The sequence below is a fragment of the Physeter macrocephalus genome, chromosome 9, assembly GCF_002837175.3.
Source record: "Physeter macrocephalus isolate SW-GA chromosome 9, ASM283717v5, whole genome shotgun sequence".
In the NCBI taxonomy this organism is placed as follows: Eukaryota; Metazoa; Chordata; class Mammalia; order Artiodactyla; family Physeteridae; genus Physeter; species Physeter macrocephalus.
The window spans coordinates 44,253,992-44,276,724 of record NC_041222.1 but is presented as its reverse complement, the minus strand read 5'-3'; the positions used below and the strand labels follow the sequence as shown (position 1 = coordinate 44,276,724).

At 45.7% G+C, this 22,733-nt stretch overlaps 1 protein-coding gene across 3 annotated transcripts; it reads right to left on the bottom strand.

Moving 5' to 3' along the window:
* Positions 1 to 11,024: 11,024 nt before the first annotated feature.
* Positions 11,025 to 18,233, bottom strand: DMRT2 (doublesex and mab-3 related transcription factor 2). Of its 3 annotated transcripts, none has more exons than XM_024126843.3 (4): positions 17,825 to 17,914; positions 16,507 to 17,072; positions 14,817 to 14,919; positions 11,040 to 12,727 (listed from the first exon to the last, which is right to left on the bottom strand). In XM_024126843.3, the coding sequence occupies exons 2-4, from the start codon at positions 17,026 to 17,028 to the stop codon at positions 11,670 to 11,672; spliced, it is 1,683 nt and encodes a 560-aa protein (XP_023982611.1). In that variant the 5' UTR covers positions 17,029 to 17,072; positions 17,825 to 17,914; the 3' UTR covers positions 11,040 to 11,669. The 3 variants fall into 3 exon arrangements, with proteins under 3 accessions (XP_054943130.1, XP_023982611.1, XP_054943131.1); XM_055087156.1 differs by lacking the exon at positions 11,040 to 12,727 and adding an exon at positions 12,734 to 13,197 and having other exon boundaries at positions 17,825 to 18,233; XM_055087155.1 differs by lacking the exons at positions 16,507 to 17,072; positions 17,825 to 17,914 and adding an exon at positions 16,222 to 16,499 and having other exon boundaries at positions 11,025 to 12,727.
* Positions 18,234 to 22,733: the final 4,500 nt, after the last annotated feature.

Here is a 22,733-nt window from a genome sequence, read left to right as displayed (position 1 = left end):
CCTGGCTAGGGTTGATTGGTCCAAGGATGGTACTTTACCCAAGCCTGACCAATCAGAGTTTTTCCCAGGACTTTTAACTGGAACAAAGGCAGGAATTCAGTATTCTCAGGGGTGAAAGCTATGAAATACGATGGTTGGGAGGGACCTGGTCTGCAAAGAGAGAGAATGGAGGAGAAATGCAGCAAGAAGAAGCCATGACAGATAACGGACATGAGAGAATCCTGCACAGAGATAAATGTCCCGGTTCCAGTTGTTCCTAAAGCCTGAATGCTTCCTTGCTTTTTCTGAGAGTTTATTTATAAATCTTTCTTCAATTATATAAGAAACCCTTGTATTCCAAAAAGTCCCCATTCCTGCTTAAACTAAATGCTTAAGGGTTAGATTTCTGTCACTTGCAACACAAAGTATTCTAACACATCACCCAATACACAATCCTATAAGCAGGAGTTGGTGAGTGGATATTCTTCTCCCAGGCACATATCAGTTTATGGAGGGCAGTGGTATTTCTGCAAACCTGAAATCTAATCTACACCATGGTAGTGAGTAAAGTTGCCCTAAATCTGCAGAATACATAGTCAAAGTTATTCAAGATAGACTGAATTTTGAGAACAAGCATGAATGAATCATTAATATGCCTTCCTCATACCCCTGCCCCTACCTTCATTTCAGTGTCCTCATACCCCTGCCCCTACCTTCATTTCAGTGTCCTTTATTCTGTATTATTTAGTGTTTAGGTCTCCTATGTATAAAAGACCTAAGGATTACAGTAGGAGTCTGGAAAGAGGAACATTTCTATCCTGTCCTGATTTGGCAACACCTAATACCTGGCATTCTCATCCTCAGTAGGCTTCGCCTTGAGTGTAATCCATTTTCAATCATTAATTCATTAGCAGAAATTTAGGTACTGAAAAAAAATTGAGTTATTCTCTGCTTCTAAATATCCAAGGTTTTCTAGTGATGAATTATGAAAATTTTGCTTCCTACATTTCTCAGAAAGAGTGTTGGGTTCTGGTTAAGTGTTTCAAAATAGTATAGTCTAGGAAAATATGGCTTGTTTAAAGGTCAGCAGTATGTTTCAGAGTGAGCTGTGAGCCTACTGGTTATGGACATCCACATTATAAAAATCTTTCTTGACTACAAAGGTGGGTTGCAAGCTAAAAGGATTTTCCACAAATAACAAAGGCAGGTTAGAACATAGAATATAGCTACCAGGGAAATCCATATTCGGAAAACAACAAACATGGAAAATAACAACTATTCAAAGTTAACTTATATTTATTGAGCGCACACAATACAGGACCTAATTTAAATCTGCGTGACATCCCAGTAACGTGTATATAAGTATTTCCATTTTATGGACAGGAACAAAAAGGCATAGAATATTTGTAGCTTACACAAAATTATATAGAAACTGAGTACATCCCAACGAGAGGTTTATGAAAAATGTTCCCCTAGATGGATGGAAAAGTATGTTAATCCATGCTTTCTCAGTAGCTATCTGATCCATGAGACCATAACTAATCACTACGATCTGGTAGCAAATGAACCAAAGGCAAGCAGAGCTCTGAAGTTAAATTTATAAACTCCAATCCAATGATTTTTCAGTGGGAATGCAGCAAGAGTTGTGAGTGATGAGGAATTGGCTCACGAGATTATGGACGTTGAAAAGTCCTGCCGTATGCCATCTGCCAGCTGAAGACCCAGGATAGCCAGTGGTGTAAATTAGTCTGAGTCCAAAGGCCTGAGAACCAGGGGAGCCAAGTGTAAATCTCAGTCCAAAGGCAGAAGATGAGATAAGATGTCTCAGGTCACACAGTGAGGCAGGAAAAAGGGGCACGTTCCTCCTTCCTCTGCCTTTTGTTCTATTCAGGCCCTCAGTGGACTGGATGATGCCCACCCACATCGGGGAGGACAATCTACTTTACAGAGTCCACCAATTCAAATGCTGATCTCATTGGGAAACACCCTCTCAGACACACCCAGAAATCATGTTTAATCTGGGCACCCTGTGGCCTGGCCAAGTTGACACATAAGATTAACCCCGTGTCAATTTGACATCCACCTGCATCTTCTTAAACCATACATAATCTTTAAATAAAACAGTAATAAGATCATAATTCTGCCTAACATGATATAACTATCTTGTGTATGCTGAAATCACACTAACCCCTTCCTCAGAACAGGAGGTAAAGTCCTTGAGTCATGTTTACTCTTCTTGATATCCCAAAACTTATAGACTATGATGTAAAATGAACAAAACTTAAATACTGTGATATAAAATTAATCCATCTAGGACTTCCCTAGTGGTGCAGTAGTTAAGAATCTGCCTGCCAATGCAGGGGACACGGGTTCAATCCCTGGTCCGGGAAGATCTCACATGCCTCAGAGCAACTAAGCCCATGCGCCATAACTACTGAGCCTGCACTCTAGAGCCAACGTGCCACAACTACTGAAGCCCTCGTGCCTAGAACCTGTGCTCCACAACAAAAGAAGCCATCGTAATGAGAAGCCCGTGCACCACAACTAAGAGTAGCCCCGTCTTGCCACAACTAGAGCCAGCCCGAGCGCAGCAACGAAGACCCAACGCAGCCAAAAATAAATAAATAAATTTTTTAAAAATTGTCATCTCTCAAACCACTAAAGAATAACAGAAGTTTTAAAAACAAAAAAAAAATAAAAATAAAATAAAATTAATACATCTTATGTTACATGATGAGGGAACGAGAGAGGAAAGAAAACAAAGATTATACACACACCCTCACATAGGCACACATATTCATCGCAAAATAGGGAGGAAATATTCATGACACTACCTGTGAGCAGGGAGGGCTTTTCAACTTGTCAGAAAATGGGAGATCCCAGCCAGAGGTAGCCGGCCGCCGTAGCTGTGGCCACATTACTACGTCATCTACTGTTCATAATCTACTCTGTCATGGACACAGCCTTAGGATCCACTGTGCATTCAGTGTTGCAAGCAGCCCCTGCAGGAGTCAGAACCTATAACATAGATGAGAAATACAGTGATGTTTTCACTGTGAGTGAGGACGGCTCAGATGACTTTGTCCTGCAAGTCTGACAAGGGAGCACTTTCCAGAGGGAAGGGGGAAGGTTTCACAACAAGCTGAGAAGCGACAATGAAACTGGGCGGCACATTCCACAGTTTAAAAAAAGGAAGTGAGATGCTGGCCAGGTTGGCTGACAGGTTTGGTTCTTATGGATGCGAAGTCAGTTAGCAGTGTCATTTTGAGAACACCTACATGACTGGGCCGGCATCATGAAGCTATAATGTCCTCACCACACCTGCAGCTTTGACCCATACTTCCTAAAGACCAGCCACCCTCGCCTCTGCCAATACAACACAATGTGCTTTTCCCTCAAGATTCAACAAAGTCATTTGTTTTATTGGAAGTACTTTATGTTTAATCAATGTCTAATCACTTTACACCACTTCACATCCTTTGTCCCTACTTTCCCGATCCTGTCACTTCCAAGAGGGAGAGAGAAAGTCAGGAACAGTGCCTAAGGGTATGGATTTTAGAGCCTGAGAGAACCAGAAACCTTGGGCAGATTCTTTAACTACTCAAGCCTCACTCTCCGTTTTGTATCTGTAACTCTTATTATGACTTTTAAATGAAAGTTAGCACACCATAAGTAGTAGATACTAGCTAACTCACTGGCCAATATGCTCACACACGTGTGTGCATACGCCTACACTCATACACAGCCTGGTGACAAGGAAACCTCACTGGAATGAAAATCAAGGGATCTGCAACCTTGAACAATTTACACTCTTGTAAGCCACAGTGTCCTCATCTGCACAGTGAAATCTTATACAGTCCTCACTCTGTATCCAAGGGGCAGGATGGAGAGATTGGTTCCAGGAACCCCGGCAGACACCAAAATCCGTGGAGCTCAAGTCCTTTATATAAAATGGTGCAGTACAATGCGTACAGTTGGCCCTCGTATCCACGGGTTCTGAATTCAACCAAACGGCAGATCACTGGTTGAATCTGTGAATGCAAAATCCACGGATACAGAGAGCTGACTGTACTAGGGCATCTCTAAGAACCTAATCCAAGACATAGAGTCCACATTAAGTCAACATTACGGCAGCTCAATATGAATTGGCATGGAATGTGTCCCAAGATACAGTACTAAGTGAAAAGGCAAGGTGAAGAGCTATGCACGTGTAATCTCCCATTCAGGCATCGCATTCATAGACTATCTCTGGAAAAATATGTAATGAATTAGCAATAGTAGTTGACTCCGCAGAGGGGATTTAGGAGCTTACTTTGCACTTGTATATCCTTCACAGTCTTGTACCATGTGCACTCTTCACCTATTTTTTTAATAATTTAAAATCTAGAAAAGAGGTCCATATTACAAGTGGGTACAAAAATGGCTAGTTTTTATTATAGTGTATTTCCACCTGCATGTGTTTGCTTTTATAATTTTATGTTTACTATAATGTTATAAAAGTAAATGACAGTCTGCAGTTCTGTAGAATCTTGAGGCTAAATTTTTCCATGTTAATAATTAGTCTTTAAAACCATGCAATTCTCCTTGTAGGCTGTTTGAAGTTACAGGCTCTTGGTGAAGGGAAATACCTTCTAGGGAATATCATGGGTCAAAGGTGGGGAGAGCAACATGATTATGGATCAGACCCTTTATATACATTATACTACTTAATCCTCTTAACAATTCTCTGTGCTTTTATTGTCTCCATTGCACAGAAAAAAAAAAAAGGAAGCTCATGGGCTTCCCTGGTGGCGCAGTGGTTGAGAGTCCGCCTGCCGATGCAGGGGACATGGGTTCGTGCCCCGGTCCGGGAGGATCCCACATGCCGCGGAGCGGCCGGGCCCGTGAGCCATGGCCGCTGAGCCTGGGTGTCTGGAGCCTGTGCTCCGCAACGGGAGAGGCCACAACAGTGAGAGGCCTGCGTACAGCAGAAAAAAAAAAAAAAAAAAAGAGGAAGCTCAGGGAAGTGAGATGACTTGCCAAGGAAGACCTAAATTTTAAACCCAGCTTTAACCTGACTCCAAGTCTGTATGCATTCCAGTTTGTCATGCTGCCTCCTGGAAGTAATATAAGGGAACAGGTTCATATTAAGAATATTGGTCATTTAAGTGAGTGGGGAAAGGAAGGGAAATGCCATATAAAAGGTAGACTAGAGCTGACTTAGTGACTATGAGCCATGTCTGTTTCCTGTTGGAGGCTTTTCGGCATCAGGGTAAGCTTAAACACATCCTCTGGTTCATGCCTCAGATGTCCCCCTGGAAAATTTAGCTTTATTCCACATAAAGTGGATTTTAAAGAGTCTCTTTCCAGAGGATTAATGCTACAGATAGAGCTCAGGCTTAATAGATCGGCCAGAGCCACCAGAGCTCAGTGGTTCTGTTGAGTCTTCCTGCCACGTGACAAGCATGTGGTTCAGCCAGGATTCACACTCTGCCTTTCAACAGCCAAGTCTTTCAGGCCCATTTTATCAACTCTTGTTCTACAGATGGAAAAAAATCTGAGACCTGGAGAAGCAAGAGGACAGAAAGAGGAAGCACTGAATCAGAACTCAGGTCTTCCACCTCTCTATCCTTCCTCCTACACCAAGATGTGGAAGTGAAAAGGAACCATTTTTCATTTCTGTGAGGTCGTGTAAGACAGTGGTTAGGAGTACAGTCTCTGAAATTCCAATGACCTGGGGTTCTTCCCTACACAGTCATGTCCCTAAGGTATGATCCTGGGCAAGTTGCTTCACTTCTCTAAGACTGTGTTCTTATATGTAAAAGGAGGATAACAATTATACCTACTTCACAAGTTAAACTTTGTGTGGATTAAATGAAATAATGCATGCAAAGTGTCAAAGCCCACTACATCCAGACGTGCAGTGAGGGGTTTCCTAAGGAAGATCACCATGGCTTATACCACATGACTCCTCACAGAGACCAAGTACAGGTACCTTACCCATAAGGCTTGGCTGAAAGAAGACAACAAGAATTAACTGAACTCATCAGATCCCACTCTTAGATTTGAAGGAAGGACTTACAGTAGGACGGAACAATAGATGGTAGAGAAAGAAGCCAAAAGATGCACATAGAGATAATAGTAAAGAGAAGCCCCCGTGGGAAGGAAAACAGAGAAAAAAGAGTGGGAACTAGAGGAAAAGCAGACACAACCAGAAGATGCTTCATCAGAACAGAGGAGCCCCCCTTTATCAGGAGGAATTACATTTAGCTGTTTGTAACCAAGAGCCAGTGACAACGGCTCATGTGCATAAATAGTCATTATCTCCCATAAAAGATGAACGAACAGAGGAAAGCAATCCAGGGCTGCTATAGCAGATCCTCAAAGTGAACTGGCATCTAGGACTTTTTTGATTTCTCTGCTCCAACCTCCTTTGAACATGGCTGCCAACCTCAAGGTCATAAAATGCTACAGGATGCTTCCAAATTCCAGGAAGAAAGAAGGCAAAAGAGAAAAAATCCAAATGTGCTCATCCTTGTTGTTTCAGTCCCTGTTAGAGAGATGTCCTGAAGTCCATCCTCCTCATGATGGCCACATCTAGATGCAAACCAGGCTGGAAATGCAGCCTTTTAGCTGGGTATGTCGCCAGTCCAAATAAATCCAGGGTTCTGCTACTAAAGAAGAGGAGAATAGCTATTGCAGAGACAACTAGCAGTTTCTGGTACTTTTCCTAGGTCATGCATTTAGTTGCCAAGGGAACAACAGGAAGTAAGGTTGCTAGACCTGGGGTGAACAACCTTCTAGTGCCCAGACCATATTCCAGTCTTTGGGAGACCTGCTAAGTGTCGAGATTTCCATCTTCCTTATTTCCTTATCTCACCTTAAAATAAAATCTTCTTTTGTAAATAACTTGAGTAGTCCTCTGGGTTCTTTTTTTCTACTTAAAAGAACCTAAATAACGTAGGTTCACTTACCAGCATGTATCTAGCACACAGAAAGTTCTCAACAGATGTTCATTAAACTGAACTTAATTCCATAAACAATCACAGAACCACATAGCTCTATCGTTCTCTGCCTGCCCTAAGTCTGCAGATGCATTATCTCAGAAGACAGTGATGGGTATTTTGTGTTTGTTTTTCACTGAGATTTTGCCCATGGTTCAAGCAAAGTCATCATTCAATAGCAAATGTTTAGGTGCTTTCTGGCTTGTGGATCACACTGGGTCCTTCATTGTTTTAGTGTATGGGTTGGAGAATGATGGTCCTTTGTTGATTTCATGGTTACTGTCATCAAGCCTGAGTTTGACAGCAAACTGGGGGAACTAAGGCTAAGCCTATTCTGCTTGCCTGCAGGGAACTCCTGAATCTACAAGTTTCACTTTAAAAGCTCTGATTCAAACAAAAAACAGAGAGAAAGAAAGTGAAAGAAAACTGCTCTAAACATGTTTAGCTATAGCAAGCTAAAAAAACAACATAACTAAGGGTGGTAGAGTATGATAAAAGCTTGGTACAATCATTAAAATAAATATAAGTGACACAAACCAAAGTTTATAAACTGTAGAATCCAGCCATCTCAAGAACTAACAGCCTTACAAATTGGACCCCAGAAGGAAATAAGCCTAAGCTTACGGACCTAGAATAGGAAAAAAGAAAGTTAATCCAAAAATAAATAAAATCAGGAGGGCCAGTAAGAATTCTAGTCCCAATTGAAAACCCAGCCTCAATATTAAGTGATGTCTTTACTATTCTCCAGGGAATCGTGAACTTTCCTTCTTACTTCATCTTGACCTTCAGCCATTTCTTTGCTCTTTAGCACTGCTGAGACTTCCCAGAAGACATTCCAGAAAATTTCTTAATACAAGTTAAAGCAAGTCTTTGATTCCACAATTAGAATTAAGCTTTTAAATAAAGATGATGTGATAACACACTCACTTAAACTCACATTAAAAGGTGCACGACTGACATTGGAGCCTCTCTGGGCAGAGTAGTGTTGGTGAAGAATGGAGATGGTTCACATGCTGGGGGAGGGGCAATGTGGGATAGGCGTACACTTGAGAAAACTGAGTTCCTGAAGATGGGAAGAAGGTGAAATCAGGAAGTGAGGACAGGGTAAAGAGATAGTTATACGCACATGCTCACGGCAGCATTATTCACAACAGCCAAAAGGTAGAAGCAACCCAAGTGTCCATCAACAGATGAATGGATAAACAAGATGTGGCATATGCATACAATGGAATATTACTGTCTTAGAGAAGAAGGAAATTCTGACGTATACTACAACATGAAATGAACCTTACAGACAATATTCTAAGTGAAATAAGCCAGTCACAAAGGGACAAATACAGTATGATTCCACTTATATGAGGTACCTAGAGTAGTCAAATTCATAGAAACAGACAGTACAATGGTGGTTGCCAAGGCTGGGAGGAGCAAGGAGTTATTGTTTAATGGGTAACAGAGCTTCAGTTTTGCAAGATGAAAAGACTTCTGGAGAGGGATGGTGGTTACAGCTGTACATAATGGGAAAATACTTAAATACCACTGTACACTTAAGATCGTGAATTTTATGCTCTGTGTATTTTATCACAACTAAAAATACCAAATTGAAAGAACTTCTAGGCTTAAAAAAAAAGAGATCAGAAGCAACTTGTTTACTTCATGACTTTGCCTAGGTCTTCTACTCCTGCCACTAAAGGTTTAGAAAGAAAGCGAACTTTTTAAACTGACTTTATTTTTTTAGAATAGTTTTAGGTTCACAGCAAAATCGAGGGGACAGTACAGAGATTTCCCATGTCCCCCTACCTGACACATGCATACCCTTTAGTGGACCTTCCCACTAGATTGGTCCATTTGTTATAACTGATGAATCTTCACCCTCACATCATAATCACCCAAAGTCCAGAGTTTACACTATGGTTCACTCTTGGTGTTGTACTTTCTATGGTTTTGGAGGGAAATGTTTTTTTAAAATTATTCATATATATTAAATTATAACTCTATTGCATTAAAACCCAAAATCCACAAAAGAGTGTATTAAATGTGTATTAAAATAACAGAAATGTTGTAAACATTTGCTACTCAAAGTGTGGTCTGAAGACCAGCAGCATCAGCATGCCCTAGGAGGAGTTTGTTAGAAATGCAGAAGCTCAGGCCCATCCCATACCTACAGAATCAGAATGTGCATTTATCAAGATTCCCAGGTGGTTCATTGTCCATTCTCAAAGCTTGAGAAGCACTGTTGCAAACTATTCAGAACTGCTTGATCAGTTGAGATGGAAGGAAAATAGGTTATTAAAGTTGCATTATTGTACTGTGAGTCAAATTGAGGGAAGGGTCCATGTTTTACTATTCCTTAAGTTCTTAAAAATGATTAAAGCCAAATCCATTTATTGTCTTGAACATAAAAAAATGCTTAAACCACAATTGTAATTCAATATGTAGATGACAGTGTTCTCTGAAGACTGTATATAGCCAAATAGTAGCTTTTATGGAAGTGAAATGATTCAAAGAAGCAAAGTGCCAAGCACAAAGCTCTCCCTGAGTGGCTGATGGTAGATTTCGTAGGTTTGAAATTCCAAGAAGAACTCATCATTACAGAAGAACTAATGCATGGTATAACACATTCGCCAAGGAAAGTGCTGACCCACATAAATGTTCAAGAACAATAAAATTTTGGTCACTGGTAATGTGAGAAAAACTACTTAATACCCACAGCCAACTGGATTCACTTAATAAGATTAAAATGATATACAGAGAGGACAGAAAAGATATCCCCAAACATCCATTGAACGCAAAAGGGTAAGACATTTGCCTAATATACGTATTCCAAATACTAAAATTGAGTAAGAAAAAGAAAAATCCATGTTTGGATTGAGAAGGCCTTCTCAATGGGATTTTTTAATGTAGGTTTATTCTCATGTGCTCTCCCCTGATACCTTTGCAGCAATTAGTTTCAATGCTAACTTTACACTTAGCACAAAAAATAAATTCCTAATAAGATAAAAATTAATAACTGTATAGATAAAACAAAGATGACTGGGGGTTGGGGACAGAGGGGCAACTGCAGTCTCTGACACCAGGGCTTCACATGGCTGGAAAACATTTTTCCACTTAATAAGAATCTTCAACAGTTATTGGGATCTCTGCCCACTTTCATTTTCTTTTTCTCTGGCAAACTTCCATTCACTCCGGCTTTTGCAATAGTAAAAATAAGTAAATCTGACTCAACAAAACCAAGTATTACCTTACAAGTACAAACTGAAAATCAATCTAAGGTTTGGCTTGATGTTTTTGCAATTGATGCTAATTTTAAGCAACAATTCAGAGGAACCCCTTGAGGCTTACGTGAGCTCATCAGTAGCAAAAAAAAGTCATTTTAAAATAATCGTTAATGTTTTCCAGAGGAAGAAAGAAACTCTTTAAAAACCGCCGAATGTCTTGGCACACCCCACACGCCCACCTCGTGTTGTTACCCAAATGAGAGCAGCGCTGGAAGTAAAACCTCACTCCATGGCAAAATTAGAGGTGGGTGGGATATTTGGCTCTTGATTTCCTGTGTTGAAATGACCATAACATCTCAGAACTTGATTTGACGTCCACAGGTGAGATCTTCAGGGAGGAATTTCATACCTTCATAAATGTCTTACTCTCGTTTTATCAATCATATAGAACAACAGTTAACATTTTGTTGAGCAAACCGAGGGGGTAATAATGAACTTAAAAAAGAAGCCACCCTTATGCTGTGATAAACATCTGCAGGCTTCGGCAACTGTCTGCTGAAGCAGTTTGAAGAGTAAATGTTTTTATCTCAGAAGTTACACTGATAACCTTTGACACTGGTGAAAATGTGGGACACATAAAGCTGAGACTCCCAGACCAGCTGAGAGTCGTGACTCGGCCTGCTGCTAAACTGCCTGCTGTCACCAGACCCCAGGGAAGAGCAAAGTAACACAGAGCTGAGGGGGGGTTCAACCATGTGCTGGGGAACCTGCTCTGTGGCCCCCAGCAACCTGAAAATCACAGAATGAATGTTCAACCTAGAAAGGAAGCCTGAGGCCCCACGTACACATCCCCATCAGGGAAGGAAACTGGGACCCATGCCAAGAATCCATGTCGTATAAATGAGATATTCAACTTGATTGCTCTTCAATTCAACTTTGTCCAACCACATGAAATGAAGATTCTATAAACATAAAAATCTTCCCTATGTTCTCCTTACAGCTATTTTTGCCTCAGTCTTGAATACCTACATTTACATGCCCTCCAAAATGCACAACTAAGACATTATAAGGTTCTCCTATGGCCCCCAGCAGCCATTAAGAGCACTTGAAAATACACAGAACCGTAGAAAAATAAAGAACACATTTCATGGACACTAGCTTTTTCACCTAGACAGAGAAACTATTTACTTCAGAAAATTCTGGGTCTTTTAGAAGACAGTGTCAATTTTATTGCTTTTTGAAATGCTATGTAAAGCCTGAAACTTCACAACTTGCACATCAGCGATATCCATCTTTAAGTTTAAATATATTTATGTGGTAAGGGGAAAGTACATGCATAAGAATATATAGAATTTTTTTTTAATCATCATCATTTACATTAGAAATTTTTTTATACAAGCATCTCAACTTTTTTTCTTTAAAAAAAAAAATTAGTGACTGGTAAGAATCCTCTGAGACCGCAGAAAATCCCGCTTCCCATTTAAGCAGCCTTTCACTGAGAGACATGAGTGATGGCAGACGAAGGCCTCTTAAGAATAGACTCAACAGAAAATGACAGCGGTTCATTCACTGAGAGTCTTGTTCCAACTTGTTTGGCTACGAAAAGGTCTTTTGCACATCTATCTATTGTAAATGTGTACTTCTGGTTCTCCTTGACTAAACACTCTCTGGGTTTCTTAGGGGCCTCTTCAAAGGCCTCTTTGACAGATGATGTTTTCAACTCGGGACCTGATTTGTCATTAAGAGTTTGCTGGAATAATGAGTGGAATGGATTATGTTTAAGTGGCAGAGGGTGCCTGGTGCTTTCTTTGCTGATCTTGGTTAAGACGTGCCCTTGAGCTGCCAGGGAGTCCGTGTCAACAACGGGCAAAAAATTCCGTCGGGGTGGGGAGAACGCAGACCTCTCGGGGATGGCCTGGTGACCCTGAAGGTCACTTCTGGAGATCTGGCCCTCAGGAGTGTGAGGCAGCACCAGAGAGCCTTCCAGTTTCGGTGGCATTATATCATGATCTGCTCCGAGTCCATCGTGGAGTCGTACTCCCTTCAAGTCCCAGCTGGCCCCAGGCTTCAGGGCCTGAACTGACGTGGTAGCATTCAGCAGGCATTGCTGGTAGAGGAGGGTGTCACTAATGGGGCCACACTTGGGCCAAACTAAAAATCTCGAGGACAGGGGATACTGCCTGTAAGTCGTGGCCACGCTGACATTGGAAGAAATTAGTTCCATATTCCCAGACCCTGAATACTGCATGGTGAGATCAAGGCAGGTGGGCAAAAAATTGCAGAAGTCTTTGCTTGGCGGTTCCACTGGCGTGGGACTGTACACACTTTTGTAGGAGTTGTACTCAGAACCATGTACCATGCGATTGGGCAGGAATAAGGCAGCAGCTTGGGAAGCTTCCAACATCTCCCTCTCTTTATATTCTCTCTCCAGCATAATGTTCTCCAACTCTTTATCAGCAAAGGCCCGCCTTTTCCTCATCCGGTCACTTACTGGGGGAGGTAGAGGTAAACTCCCTCCCACATAAGTCTCTGATGGAATGGGGCGGTAGCCTAAAATAAGCAAGCATTGCACATGAAAGACATTAACATCTGATGAGGAAAAATCTGGGAATCCAGAAGGTAATAGAAACACTGCAAATCAGCAGAACAGTTATTTACAGTTCCACATCACTAGTATTTTTATACAGAAAGCAAAAGTATGGGTTCAATTTAAAATAGATCCCTTCGCAGGGAAGGATATCCATACTGTAACTTTTTATTGTTGTTGTTTTTGTTGTGATAGGTTTGTTTACTTTGACAGGCATACTTTACTGGCTGAAATTTTAATATTCTCCCCAAGCTCCTATACATTAAGAGACAAGGCTGCTCATTTCGCTTCAATCAATGCTTTATTACTATCCGTGTCATCTTTTTCAATTATTAAAAAAAGATATCTATACCTAGAGCTGATGTCACTTTTATTTTCTAAAGTTGGATCATTATGTACACACTGTTACAGTTGTAGAATAATCCAAGGAGAACTAGGAAAAAAGAGAAAGTTAAAGCAGATTAGTGAAGAGAAAAAGAGGAAAGACTTAAGGAAACAGAAAAGCACAGAAAATTGAAAAGAGCTGTTAACTAGTTAAACAGACTCTGCAGTGAACAATTTAACCAGGCCCCTATCCCTACCTCTGACTATCGGTACAAACAAACAAAGTGCGGGGGGATCCCCTGCTATACTGAAAATAACTGGTCTAAAACATTTTTCACCAGTACCAATTACGTTGGCCAGATATCAAAATGGTTGAACAAGCAATCACTAGAACCTAGATTAAGTCATTATACATTTTATAAATAGGGACAAAGTCAAAAACAAAGATTAGTATAACATAAATAGAATTCCTGGCAACATAAAATACTTTGATTATTTCATCATCCCCAACCACTCACCACTATCCAATCTGTTTGAAGGATCCACTGTGATGTTTGTGTTTACATAGTGATAAACCCATCATACTCATTTGCAAATAAAATAAAATTTGAAAATTAATGTGTACACGTCTATGGTTAAGTTTTTGCCAGGAAGTTATTTACTTGAATGTTCTATTCCACTTAGTCCTCTCACTTCTCAAGTTGCTTTGGCACAATTTCAATTTATCAGTGTGGTCCCTATGGTTATAAATCTGTTTACCCAGTTTGTAACCAAACTCATTTTGAATGCATGAGAAGCCATTCTAAGGTCAGAAGTATACAGCACAGGGTAAGACATGAACAAACTTTAAAACCTGTCCAGAAACAACTCAATTCAGAAGCCACATAAGAAAAAACAGAATACAAATGTCTACTTCAAAACAAACAAAAAATCTGCTTTTCAACCTGACTCATAAAATGGCAGTGATTAGAGCAAACATAAACTTTCCTTTTCTTTAAACGGTGAAAGAGAGTCAATATGTTATTTATTATGTCAATAAATAAATTCCATACCCAAACAGAGATGCTTTTAAAAAATCAGTAATATTTTAAGAAAAATTAATGTAGTCCCAGGCTTTAGAGAAAGTGAACACATGAAGACTTCACTCTATTCAAATTCAACCTCCATTTCTTTTGTGTATTCAAAACCTTTTCCAGATTCTATGATCTCGACTGTCAAAATGGTAAAATGAAGTGTGAAATAACTGCAATTTAAGTAGATAATCCAGAGAGGAAAAGAATACAATTAAAAAGAGTGGGATTAAAGGCTGGATCGCCCAGACTAAAGGCCTTTATTGGTGTGGGTAGCTGTTAAACTCTTCTCTTCACTCACTCTATTTAGCTCCAAATACAACTAAAGATTTCTTTTTTTAAAATTTATTTCCTTTCAGGACATCTGCTCTGGGATCATTTGGCAGTGTATCTGCACCTCCCTCACACTAGGGCAAATTTCATATGCACTCCATGTTAACCCATTAACTACTAAGCAGAAAAAATTATCAGTGACAGGAGGTATGTGAGATTCATTTTCTCACATCCTGATTTCCTTCCAAAAGTTTCCAATAAAAAAGCATTTCCCCCTCAGAATACTCCTTCACATGTAAATGGAAATGCCATGTGCCTGAATAATGAGAATCACTCAGAACATGGTTTAAAAGGCTAAAGAATAATTTTGCGTTGCTTTCTTTACCTTCTAAAATGCTTTTGGCCAGCAAACTGGGTGCCCTGACTTGCCTCTGATACATGGCTTTGCGCTCGAAATTATTCTGTTTCCCGGAAAGCCCCTTCTTGTCCTGTAAACACAAGAAACATAATCAATAATGCCCTGAAAAAAACGTGGGAGACAAGGGAGAGACATAGCAACTCTCCTCATTCTAAACGTATTTATTTTCCCATCCCATGTGAAAATAATTCTAAAGGAATTAATATCAGCACCGGTTAATTCTAGGACAATGAGCTAAAAGCTCTGTCCGAAGCCTCCAACTGGTAAGCAGGGCCCCGGCTTTCCCTGGGGCCGCGGTGCTAGAGTCCGCCCAGACTCAGCCTGCAGCGAGAAGTGGGGGCCCAGCCTGGGAGGAAGTGAAATCCACAGTGGATGAGATGCTAGGAGCCTGGCCCTGAGAGAGCTGCGGCGGGCCGCTGCATCCTCGGAGCCCAGACTCGGGCCGAAGACACCAGGGACCTGAAAATGGCCAGAGATGTGGGGCCGGTTTCCCCCCGCAGTAGGGCGGATGGGACCAGGAACACGGGGCTGACGGAGAAAACTCAGAAGTTTTCGGGCCCGGCCAAAACTCCGGATTGCTTCACTGGGGGACTGGGACGACTGAAGGCGAACAAAACCTTCAGAGTCCGCAGGAGACGGGCGCACCCTCTGTCACCGCCTGGTCGGTGGAATTCTGGGCCCTTCTACAACCGCGTCCCGCCCAGCAGGTCGCAGGGAGCGCGAGGGAACGCAGAGCCCTCTGTGCAACACACGCGGGGACACGGGAGGGGGCCGCGCCCCAGCCCAGGGTCGGGGCACCTCAGGCGTCCAGCGCGCTGCGCTCTCCGGGGCCCTTGGGAGGCTTCCCATGAGGGTCACTCACTGCCTGCGGCGGGCACGGTGATCCACTCCCCAGCACCTTCTCGACAAAAAGTAAAATCAAAACTCCTCCCGCGCCCTGAGTGCGAGCAGGCCAGCGCAGCCTCCCTCCTGTGAGCGCGCTTGTGCAGGGACACAAGGAAACATTCAGTGCCAGGTTCAAGAAGAGCCTCTCCCTTAAAGAAGATTCAGGCTCTCCTCACAGCCGTAGACCCGCGGTGGGAGGCGACAGAGAACCGTCAACTGGTTCCTAGGTAGTTCTCGAGGCCAGAAGTTTCTTCTAAATTCCCACGTCACTTTTGGTCTCCTCTGTAAAATGGGCAGGACACGTTCTCTCTCTCCTAAATGGCCCGTGACTGCGGAAGCGCCGTGAGCACTACGTGCTGCGTGGTTCTTTTTCGCGATCAGCACGGGTAATACGGCGATGGACGTAGTGCATTGCATCAACTTCTGTCCTCTTCCCCCCAACACCACCAGAGTAAACGTTAAAATATTAAAAATAGAAATAAAATACCTTTCCCATAATGTACCGAACGGGACTAACCACTTTCAAGGCCTCTCTGCCTGCTTCTTAATACAAAATCTTCTCTGCCAAGTTCCCCAACGATGGCCACGGCTTCCTCCCTCCCGACCCTGCAGGCCAGCGTTGGCAGAGGTGTCTTCACCATCCTCCTGAGGACGTGCCAGGAGCCTCGAGTCCCCGGGCCCGGGTGTGTGCGGGGCGCGCCCCTCCGACTCCCGACCCCCACGGCGTCCCCAGACAGCCCGGCAGGGGAGAACCGGGCCGGCAGGTACGCACCTCGGTGGCCTGCTGCCTCCGGAGCGCCACCTGGGCGGCCATGACGCGCTGCCGCTCTACCACCAGCAGACAGTTGGCGCACTGGCAGTCACGCCAGCGGCAGAAGCGCTTGTGGCCCTTGAGGCAGGACACCACACCGTGGTTGCGGCAGCGCGCGCACTTGGGCGTGCGACTGAGCTTGCGCGGCTCCGCGCCGCCGCCGCTGCCCGCGTTCGCGCCGCGCTCCGGGGGCCCGGCCGGCGCCGGCGAGGCCTGCGGCGCCGGAGGCGGCCTCTGCGCCAGGGTATCCTGCTGCCCCGGCCGGCCCGGCACCCCCGGGGACGCGCCCGCCTCCTCGCCATCGCCCTCGTCCTCCGCGTCGTCGTCGTCCTCGTCCTCCGCGTCGTCGTCATCCTCGCCGTCCCTGTCGGCCGGCGGCGGGCTGGGCCCGGGCGGCGGCGCCTCGCGGCCGTCCTCCTCCAGCCCCAGGCTCTCCACGTCGATCTCCCAGTCCACTGCGGGAACCGGCTGCCGGACCGCCATGGCGCAGCACGCTTCGCCCCGGCCTACGCTGAGTCCCCTGCGCTCTGGAGAGACAGGAAAAGAACCAGAGACCCACCGACCGCCGCCGTCAGGCACCGTTCCCAGGCCTTGGGCCAGAGCTCCCGGTCTGCCCGCCTCCGACCCCTCGAGGAGCCCAGTTCTCTACATGTCTTTCATATCCAGACCACACGTGCATTTCTTGTATCTTTAGGCCGGACCTTTAACCACAGCCCTCTCTGGCTTTACACACGCTTTGGGGACAAGGCCCTCGGTAAACGCAGTGACCACACACAGAAGTATTGTGTCCAACTAGGCCGGCCTTGGCCACTTATCAGGCTTACCCGTACCCAACTAGTATGGCCATGCTGAATATAAAAATGTCAATGGAAGAACTGTTTTCCTTCTGATCACAAGGGCCCTTCGGACCCTGCGAGGTACCACCCTACAACTCCCACACGCCTCTCATTCTCCTGCACCACTACAAGGAGCCCCTCTTGGGCTTGGAGAGGTTCTCTCATCCTCCCCCAATCCCCCCACCCCAGCACACCGCAGTTTTAATCAACTAAAAACCAAAATTGTTCTGCTGCCAATAGAGCCCCATAGGGACACTGGGCACGGAGCTGCAAACGCCCCCGTCCAGCATGGACAGTGTTTGAGCCCTGCAGAGCTAAGCCGCGTGGGCTCTTTTGTACATCGGTCACGGTTTGCACTTTAAAGCAAGACACACAAGTAAAATAGGAAAGGTGATTCACGCCCTTCGCCCTCCCTAACACCCCAGCTGCATCACAGCACTCACCAAGACTCTGAGGCCCCGGCTAAGCAGCCGAGGCAAAAGATATCCAGCCTTGGGACCTTGCTCTTGGGCTGCTGGCTGTGCTTGCAAACAGAAATCGGGGTTGCCACACCCTGTCACGAAATCGGGGGTTGACAGCTGGAGGCCCGGAGCCCAGTGGATGAGGAGTGGAGGAGAAGGGGCATGGAGAAGGTGAGTCAAATCCTTAGCGACCTCGCCCCGCACATCCCGGACTCTGCAAAGTTCTGATCTGTCCTCTGCAGCCCCGGGCGCTTCACCTCGCTGAGGCTGCTTTTGGCGTCCTCTGTCCCTAGCTGGGCGGGAAGGTTGGGCCGCCTTGACCAGGTTCAGGTCGCAAGCTCCCAGGGCAGGCGGGCGTACGCAGTATCGTGCGACGCAGCGCCCCTCACAGCAGTCGCCAGCCTCCGCTCCCTTTCCTAGTATTATGCGCTCGGGCCCCCGAGCTCTGCGCCCGCTGATTGGCCGGTTGTCAGGCGGTGTGCACGCTGATTGGCTGAGGCGCTTTGGCCCGGCGCTCCCCGCCTCCTCGCGTCTGCCGGGCCCCTCCCGTCGCGCTCCGCCAGAATCCTCCCGCGCGGCCTTCGGTGCAGCCGGGAAGTCTGTCCCGAGGTTAAAACCGAAGTGTGACGGCGCCGGCGGGAGTCGCCATTTATCTCGCGGGCTAAAAAAATGCAGAGACACACTCTTACGAATCGTATTGTCCTCAAGAGAAAGTAACAGACGACAAGGCAGAGATCGGAAAAGCTACGTCATCAGCATCACCGGTGTATCTGGGACTCAGTCATTAACACAAAGCTAGATGCGGAAATAAGAGAAGTGCACGGCGGCATCCTACTTTCCTCCTGCGAGAATAAATCAATGGTTACCTTGCACCACAGCACCGGCTTAGAGAACTTACGAACTGTAGATACTTTTGTGGCTATCGCCACTCATCCTCAAGGTGCAAAGTGGTTCCTCGTTAACTTTCACCACGCCAGTGAGACAGGCAGGTCACCAAGTCACCTACGTCTCTTATATTTTTCTATATGAATTACTATGAGTTGACTTGGGGGAGAACGGAAATATATACCATTAAGAGATTTAAGTACAATATATTCACTCTAAGCATTTTTTTAAACGAAGTCTTTTTTAAAGAACTTTTTAGTATTCATGAATGTATTTATAAGGGGGAAAAGGGGCTTCTTCATTAATCTCTTACATAAATGTTTAATAACAGTTACGTTTCCAATATCCTGAAAGAGGGAATTAGTCTTCTAATTCAACTCTGCATTTTATTTCTTGAACTAAATTTAAAGTTACTTAGACGCTTTTCTACTTACACCTTTAAATAATCAGTGCCTCTTAAGATCGGTTTAGGAGACAGATTAGAAAATTGAGTGCCAGTACACTGAGCACATAGTAGACCCCCTATATATTTGTTAAACGAAGGAAATTACTGAAAGTTAGAAATTAACCAGGCTCGGAGCGGCGGGAAAGAGGAAGCTTAGGAATTACTACTGTGAAACTAACGCGATGTCCCGAACGCACAGGTATTCCAAATCCTTTGGCGATGTGGAAAGTTCTTCCCTAGTTACCAGGCACTGGGATTTCCCTTTGTGCGGTTCTTCTCCCCAGAACCGCTTTCGATGCCCAGCGAAGGAAGTGGAGAAACAGTTCTGTATACTCCTGTCGGATGCTCAGTGGCTCTGGGCGTCTGGGAGGGTGGCTTGAGAGCTGTGTGCCCTCAGACACAGGACAAGGAGTCAAGCAGACTTGTTCGTGCCTCCCATTTGGCACCACCTAATAACACCAGTGAGTTTTACCTTTTGCGTAGTTTCTTATATTCATCAATGTGCATTTGTTCACCTATGTTAGAGCATTCGAATTCTTGAGCGCAGCAGAAGTGTGTTATTTTCCCCCCGTTTTCCAACGATGAAACTGAAATTGAAAGAGGAGCCCTGGGTCACGAAATGGGAGGGCAATGGACTGGTGAGCACCCAGGTCCTAGGTCGGCCTCTGCTCTGAAGTCTCAAACTTTGACAAACCCTTCGCTCCACGCCAGAAAAACTCACAATGGGTTCGTGTTTTTTATTTTATTCCCCTGCACCTTTTTCTGATTTTGGTTCCTGGCGTCATGACCTCCCCTTCTGCGTCTCCCCCTTTAGCTTTTTTACCTTTGCAAACAGGCATCTCAATGCTTCTACCCCGCGACGCACAAGAAAACTACAAACCCCCTCCACTGCCGCTGCGTGTGAAAGCAGTTGGCAGGCTGGGTTTTTATTTTATTTATTGTTTTTACGGCGGGGGGAGGGGCACGGAGGGGCGGAGGACAGGAAATCGTTAGCCCTTCACTAGTTATTCTGAATATTAAGAAACAAAATCAAGAAAGTAGGTTTGCTAAACTAGTGGTTATCCTAGGGGAGATGGAAGGGGGGGAGGGGCACAAAAAAGTAGCTGAGCAAATTTGGGGTAGCTAGATTGAGGGGAAGGGGAACCAGGAGGGAATGGGAGGGGAAAGCGGCTGTTTCCTAAACAGAAAATAAACAAGACGGCCAGCCCTTGAACTAGTTCGAGTGGTAAAAGCTGCCACATAAGGAGAAAACAAGTGGGATTTGCGTACAGTAAACTGTTCGGGCTGAAGACAGGACAGGGGATAGGAGTTGAGGGGAGGGCAGCTCCTGGAAGCCTATGGCGAGAGCAAGGCCCTCAGAAGTCAGAGCCAGTTGTGCCTTCCCCCTGCGCAGCGTCTGGCTGGACTTAGGGAAAGCAGTGCCCAGGAACTTACTGGAGGGGTGGGGCCCCCTGGCTCCAGGTGGGTGGGCCCAGGACCAATCCCTCCACTGCAGACTCATCCCCCCCATCAAAAATCTACCCTACAGCCTCACTGCTTCCTCCAGGCTTCCCTGCCCATCTCCAGATACCCCCCATCTCGTCCTATTCTCCTTGCACCACATCTGCAGTACTTGCGGGCATGCAGAAAATCACAGTCCCACCAATTGCTGAGAGGTGAAATGGTGTGGGAGTGGGGTGGGGAAAGAGAGGTTTTTCTATTGGGACGAGTCTCAGGAAGCCTGGGGAACTCTAATATTAAATAAGAAATTATCTGGATAATCTGGGCCGGGGGTGGGGGGGGGTTATGACTGCACAAACTGATTAGTAAACTAAATATTCAGAGGCAATAGGAGTCAGAGAGCCTGGGCTCCAGGCTGGTTGTTGGTTGTTCCACCCACTACCTGATTTGGTTGATTAACTCCCTGGGCCTCAGTTGCCTCATCTGCAAAATGGGAAGAATGCCCTTCTTTGGCCTGTGGTGGTTGTGAAGACGGTAATAATGAGGATAGTCTTCACCTCGTAAGAGCTCAGTAAACGTTTGCTTAGCCCGCTGTGGCAGCCCATGCAGCCCCAGGAGGGCTGTGGTAGCCCATGCAGCCCCAGAAGGGCCGGGCCCCTTCACCTCGTAAGAGCTCAGTAAACGTTTGCTTAGCCCGCTGTGGCAGCCCCTGCAGCCCCAGAAGGGCCGGGCCCGGCATGCCTCCCAAGCTTGACTGAAAGGCAAGGGCGCAAAGAATTCAGCGCCTTCCTCCAGGTCCCTCTCTCTTAAAAGGGGTCAGGCCGTGACTGAGGACCTGTTAGGTGAGGAAACAGAAGTCCTTTGGGCTTGTAAACCGACACCAAATTACGAAGTGCAATTGGGGCTTCCCGCTTGTAAATTACAAAGCAGCGGGCCGCCACTGACTCAGCCAGTCCCTCATGGTGGGGGCGGCTTCGGGGGTTGCGTCTCTCAGAGCTGGCCGTCGCTGAGGGACCCCCTCTTCTCCCTCTCCCTTTCTCCCAATTCTCTCTCACCCCGCACCCTTCACCTTCTCATGCAGCTCGGACACTCGCGGTCCTAAGCGCCCGCCTCCCCCACCGAGTCAAGCAAGGGAACCTGAAGGAAAAAAGCAGGAAAAGGGGGACGGGGAGTCTCCCTCTCTCCTCTTTCTAAATGTGTGTGGGGCGGTTCTTTTCTATTCTCCAAAAAAAAAAAAAGAGGGGGGGGAAGCGTGTTTCAAATTGGCCCCCGCTCAACCATCACTTCCTTGCTACGAATCCCAGTGGGTCCGGCCGCCGCCTTCCTCTGCGTGGCCACGCCGGCTCGGGTCTGACTCCAGGGCGTCTAGCTTCCCAACCTGGCCCGGCCACCTCCCACCGGATCACTGAGGGCCGGGCCGAGGGAATGCAGCGGGGTTTCTAGCCCCAGGCTCCACGCAGGCAATCCGGCTTGGAGGCTGAGCTTCTGGATTTCGGAGCAGGCTCACGGGGGTTAAGATACCAGATCTGCTGCTCCTTGGCTGGGGGAGAGCGAGGAGCATCCTCAACTCCCTCGGCACCTCACTCCACAACTGCAAAATGGAGTTAACCTTACAGGAGGTGATGTGTGTAGACCCCCCTGGCACGGTGACCCGCCCATACTGAACACTCAGTACTTGGGAGTTGTTGTTTTGTTTGTTTTTTTTTTTTTATTAGTTGTATCATTGTAACTCAAGGAACTGGCCTGCGGAGAGCCCGAGGCCGGGAAATTCGAGGCCGATTTCCTCGGACCTCGCCCGACTTCCCAGCCTCCGAGGCCCTGTGAGGCCTGCGCCGCACCGCCAGGCTGCGTGGCCTCCCTACATCAACCTGCCGCGAGCGCCCGGGGAGGTGAACGGTTTTTGGAAACACCTGGGCACGGCAGGAGTGCTTTGCTGGGGCTGGCTACGGCTCTGTTTTCTTTCCAGAAGACAACCTCGAATCCACCGCCTCTCGCGGAAAGTTACATGTTGTATCGTCTCACAACTTTGACCGGCTGTGGAGCGGGCTAAATAAATAATCCCAGATGCGATTGCGGAGATACGATTTCCCAATCTGCTTTGCGTAATCAAATATACGACCT

Excerpts from the sequence above, each read along its gene's own strand:
- DMRT2 (XM_024126843.3), bottom strand. The coding sequence starts at position 17,028 with ATGGCGGTCCGGCAGCCGGTTCCCGCAGTGGACTGGGAGATCGACGTG. Across the intron at positions 14,920-16,506 it reads GGAGGCAGCAGGCCACCGAG|GACAAGAAGGGGCTTTCCGG; the intron begins GTGCGTACCTGC and ends TTGTGTTTACAG. Across the intron at positions 12,728-14,816 it reads GGCCAAAAGCATTTTAGAAG|GCTACCGCCCCATTCCATCA; the intron begins GTAAAGAAAGCA and ends TGCTTATTTTAG.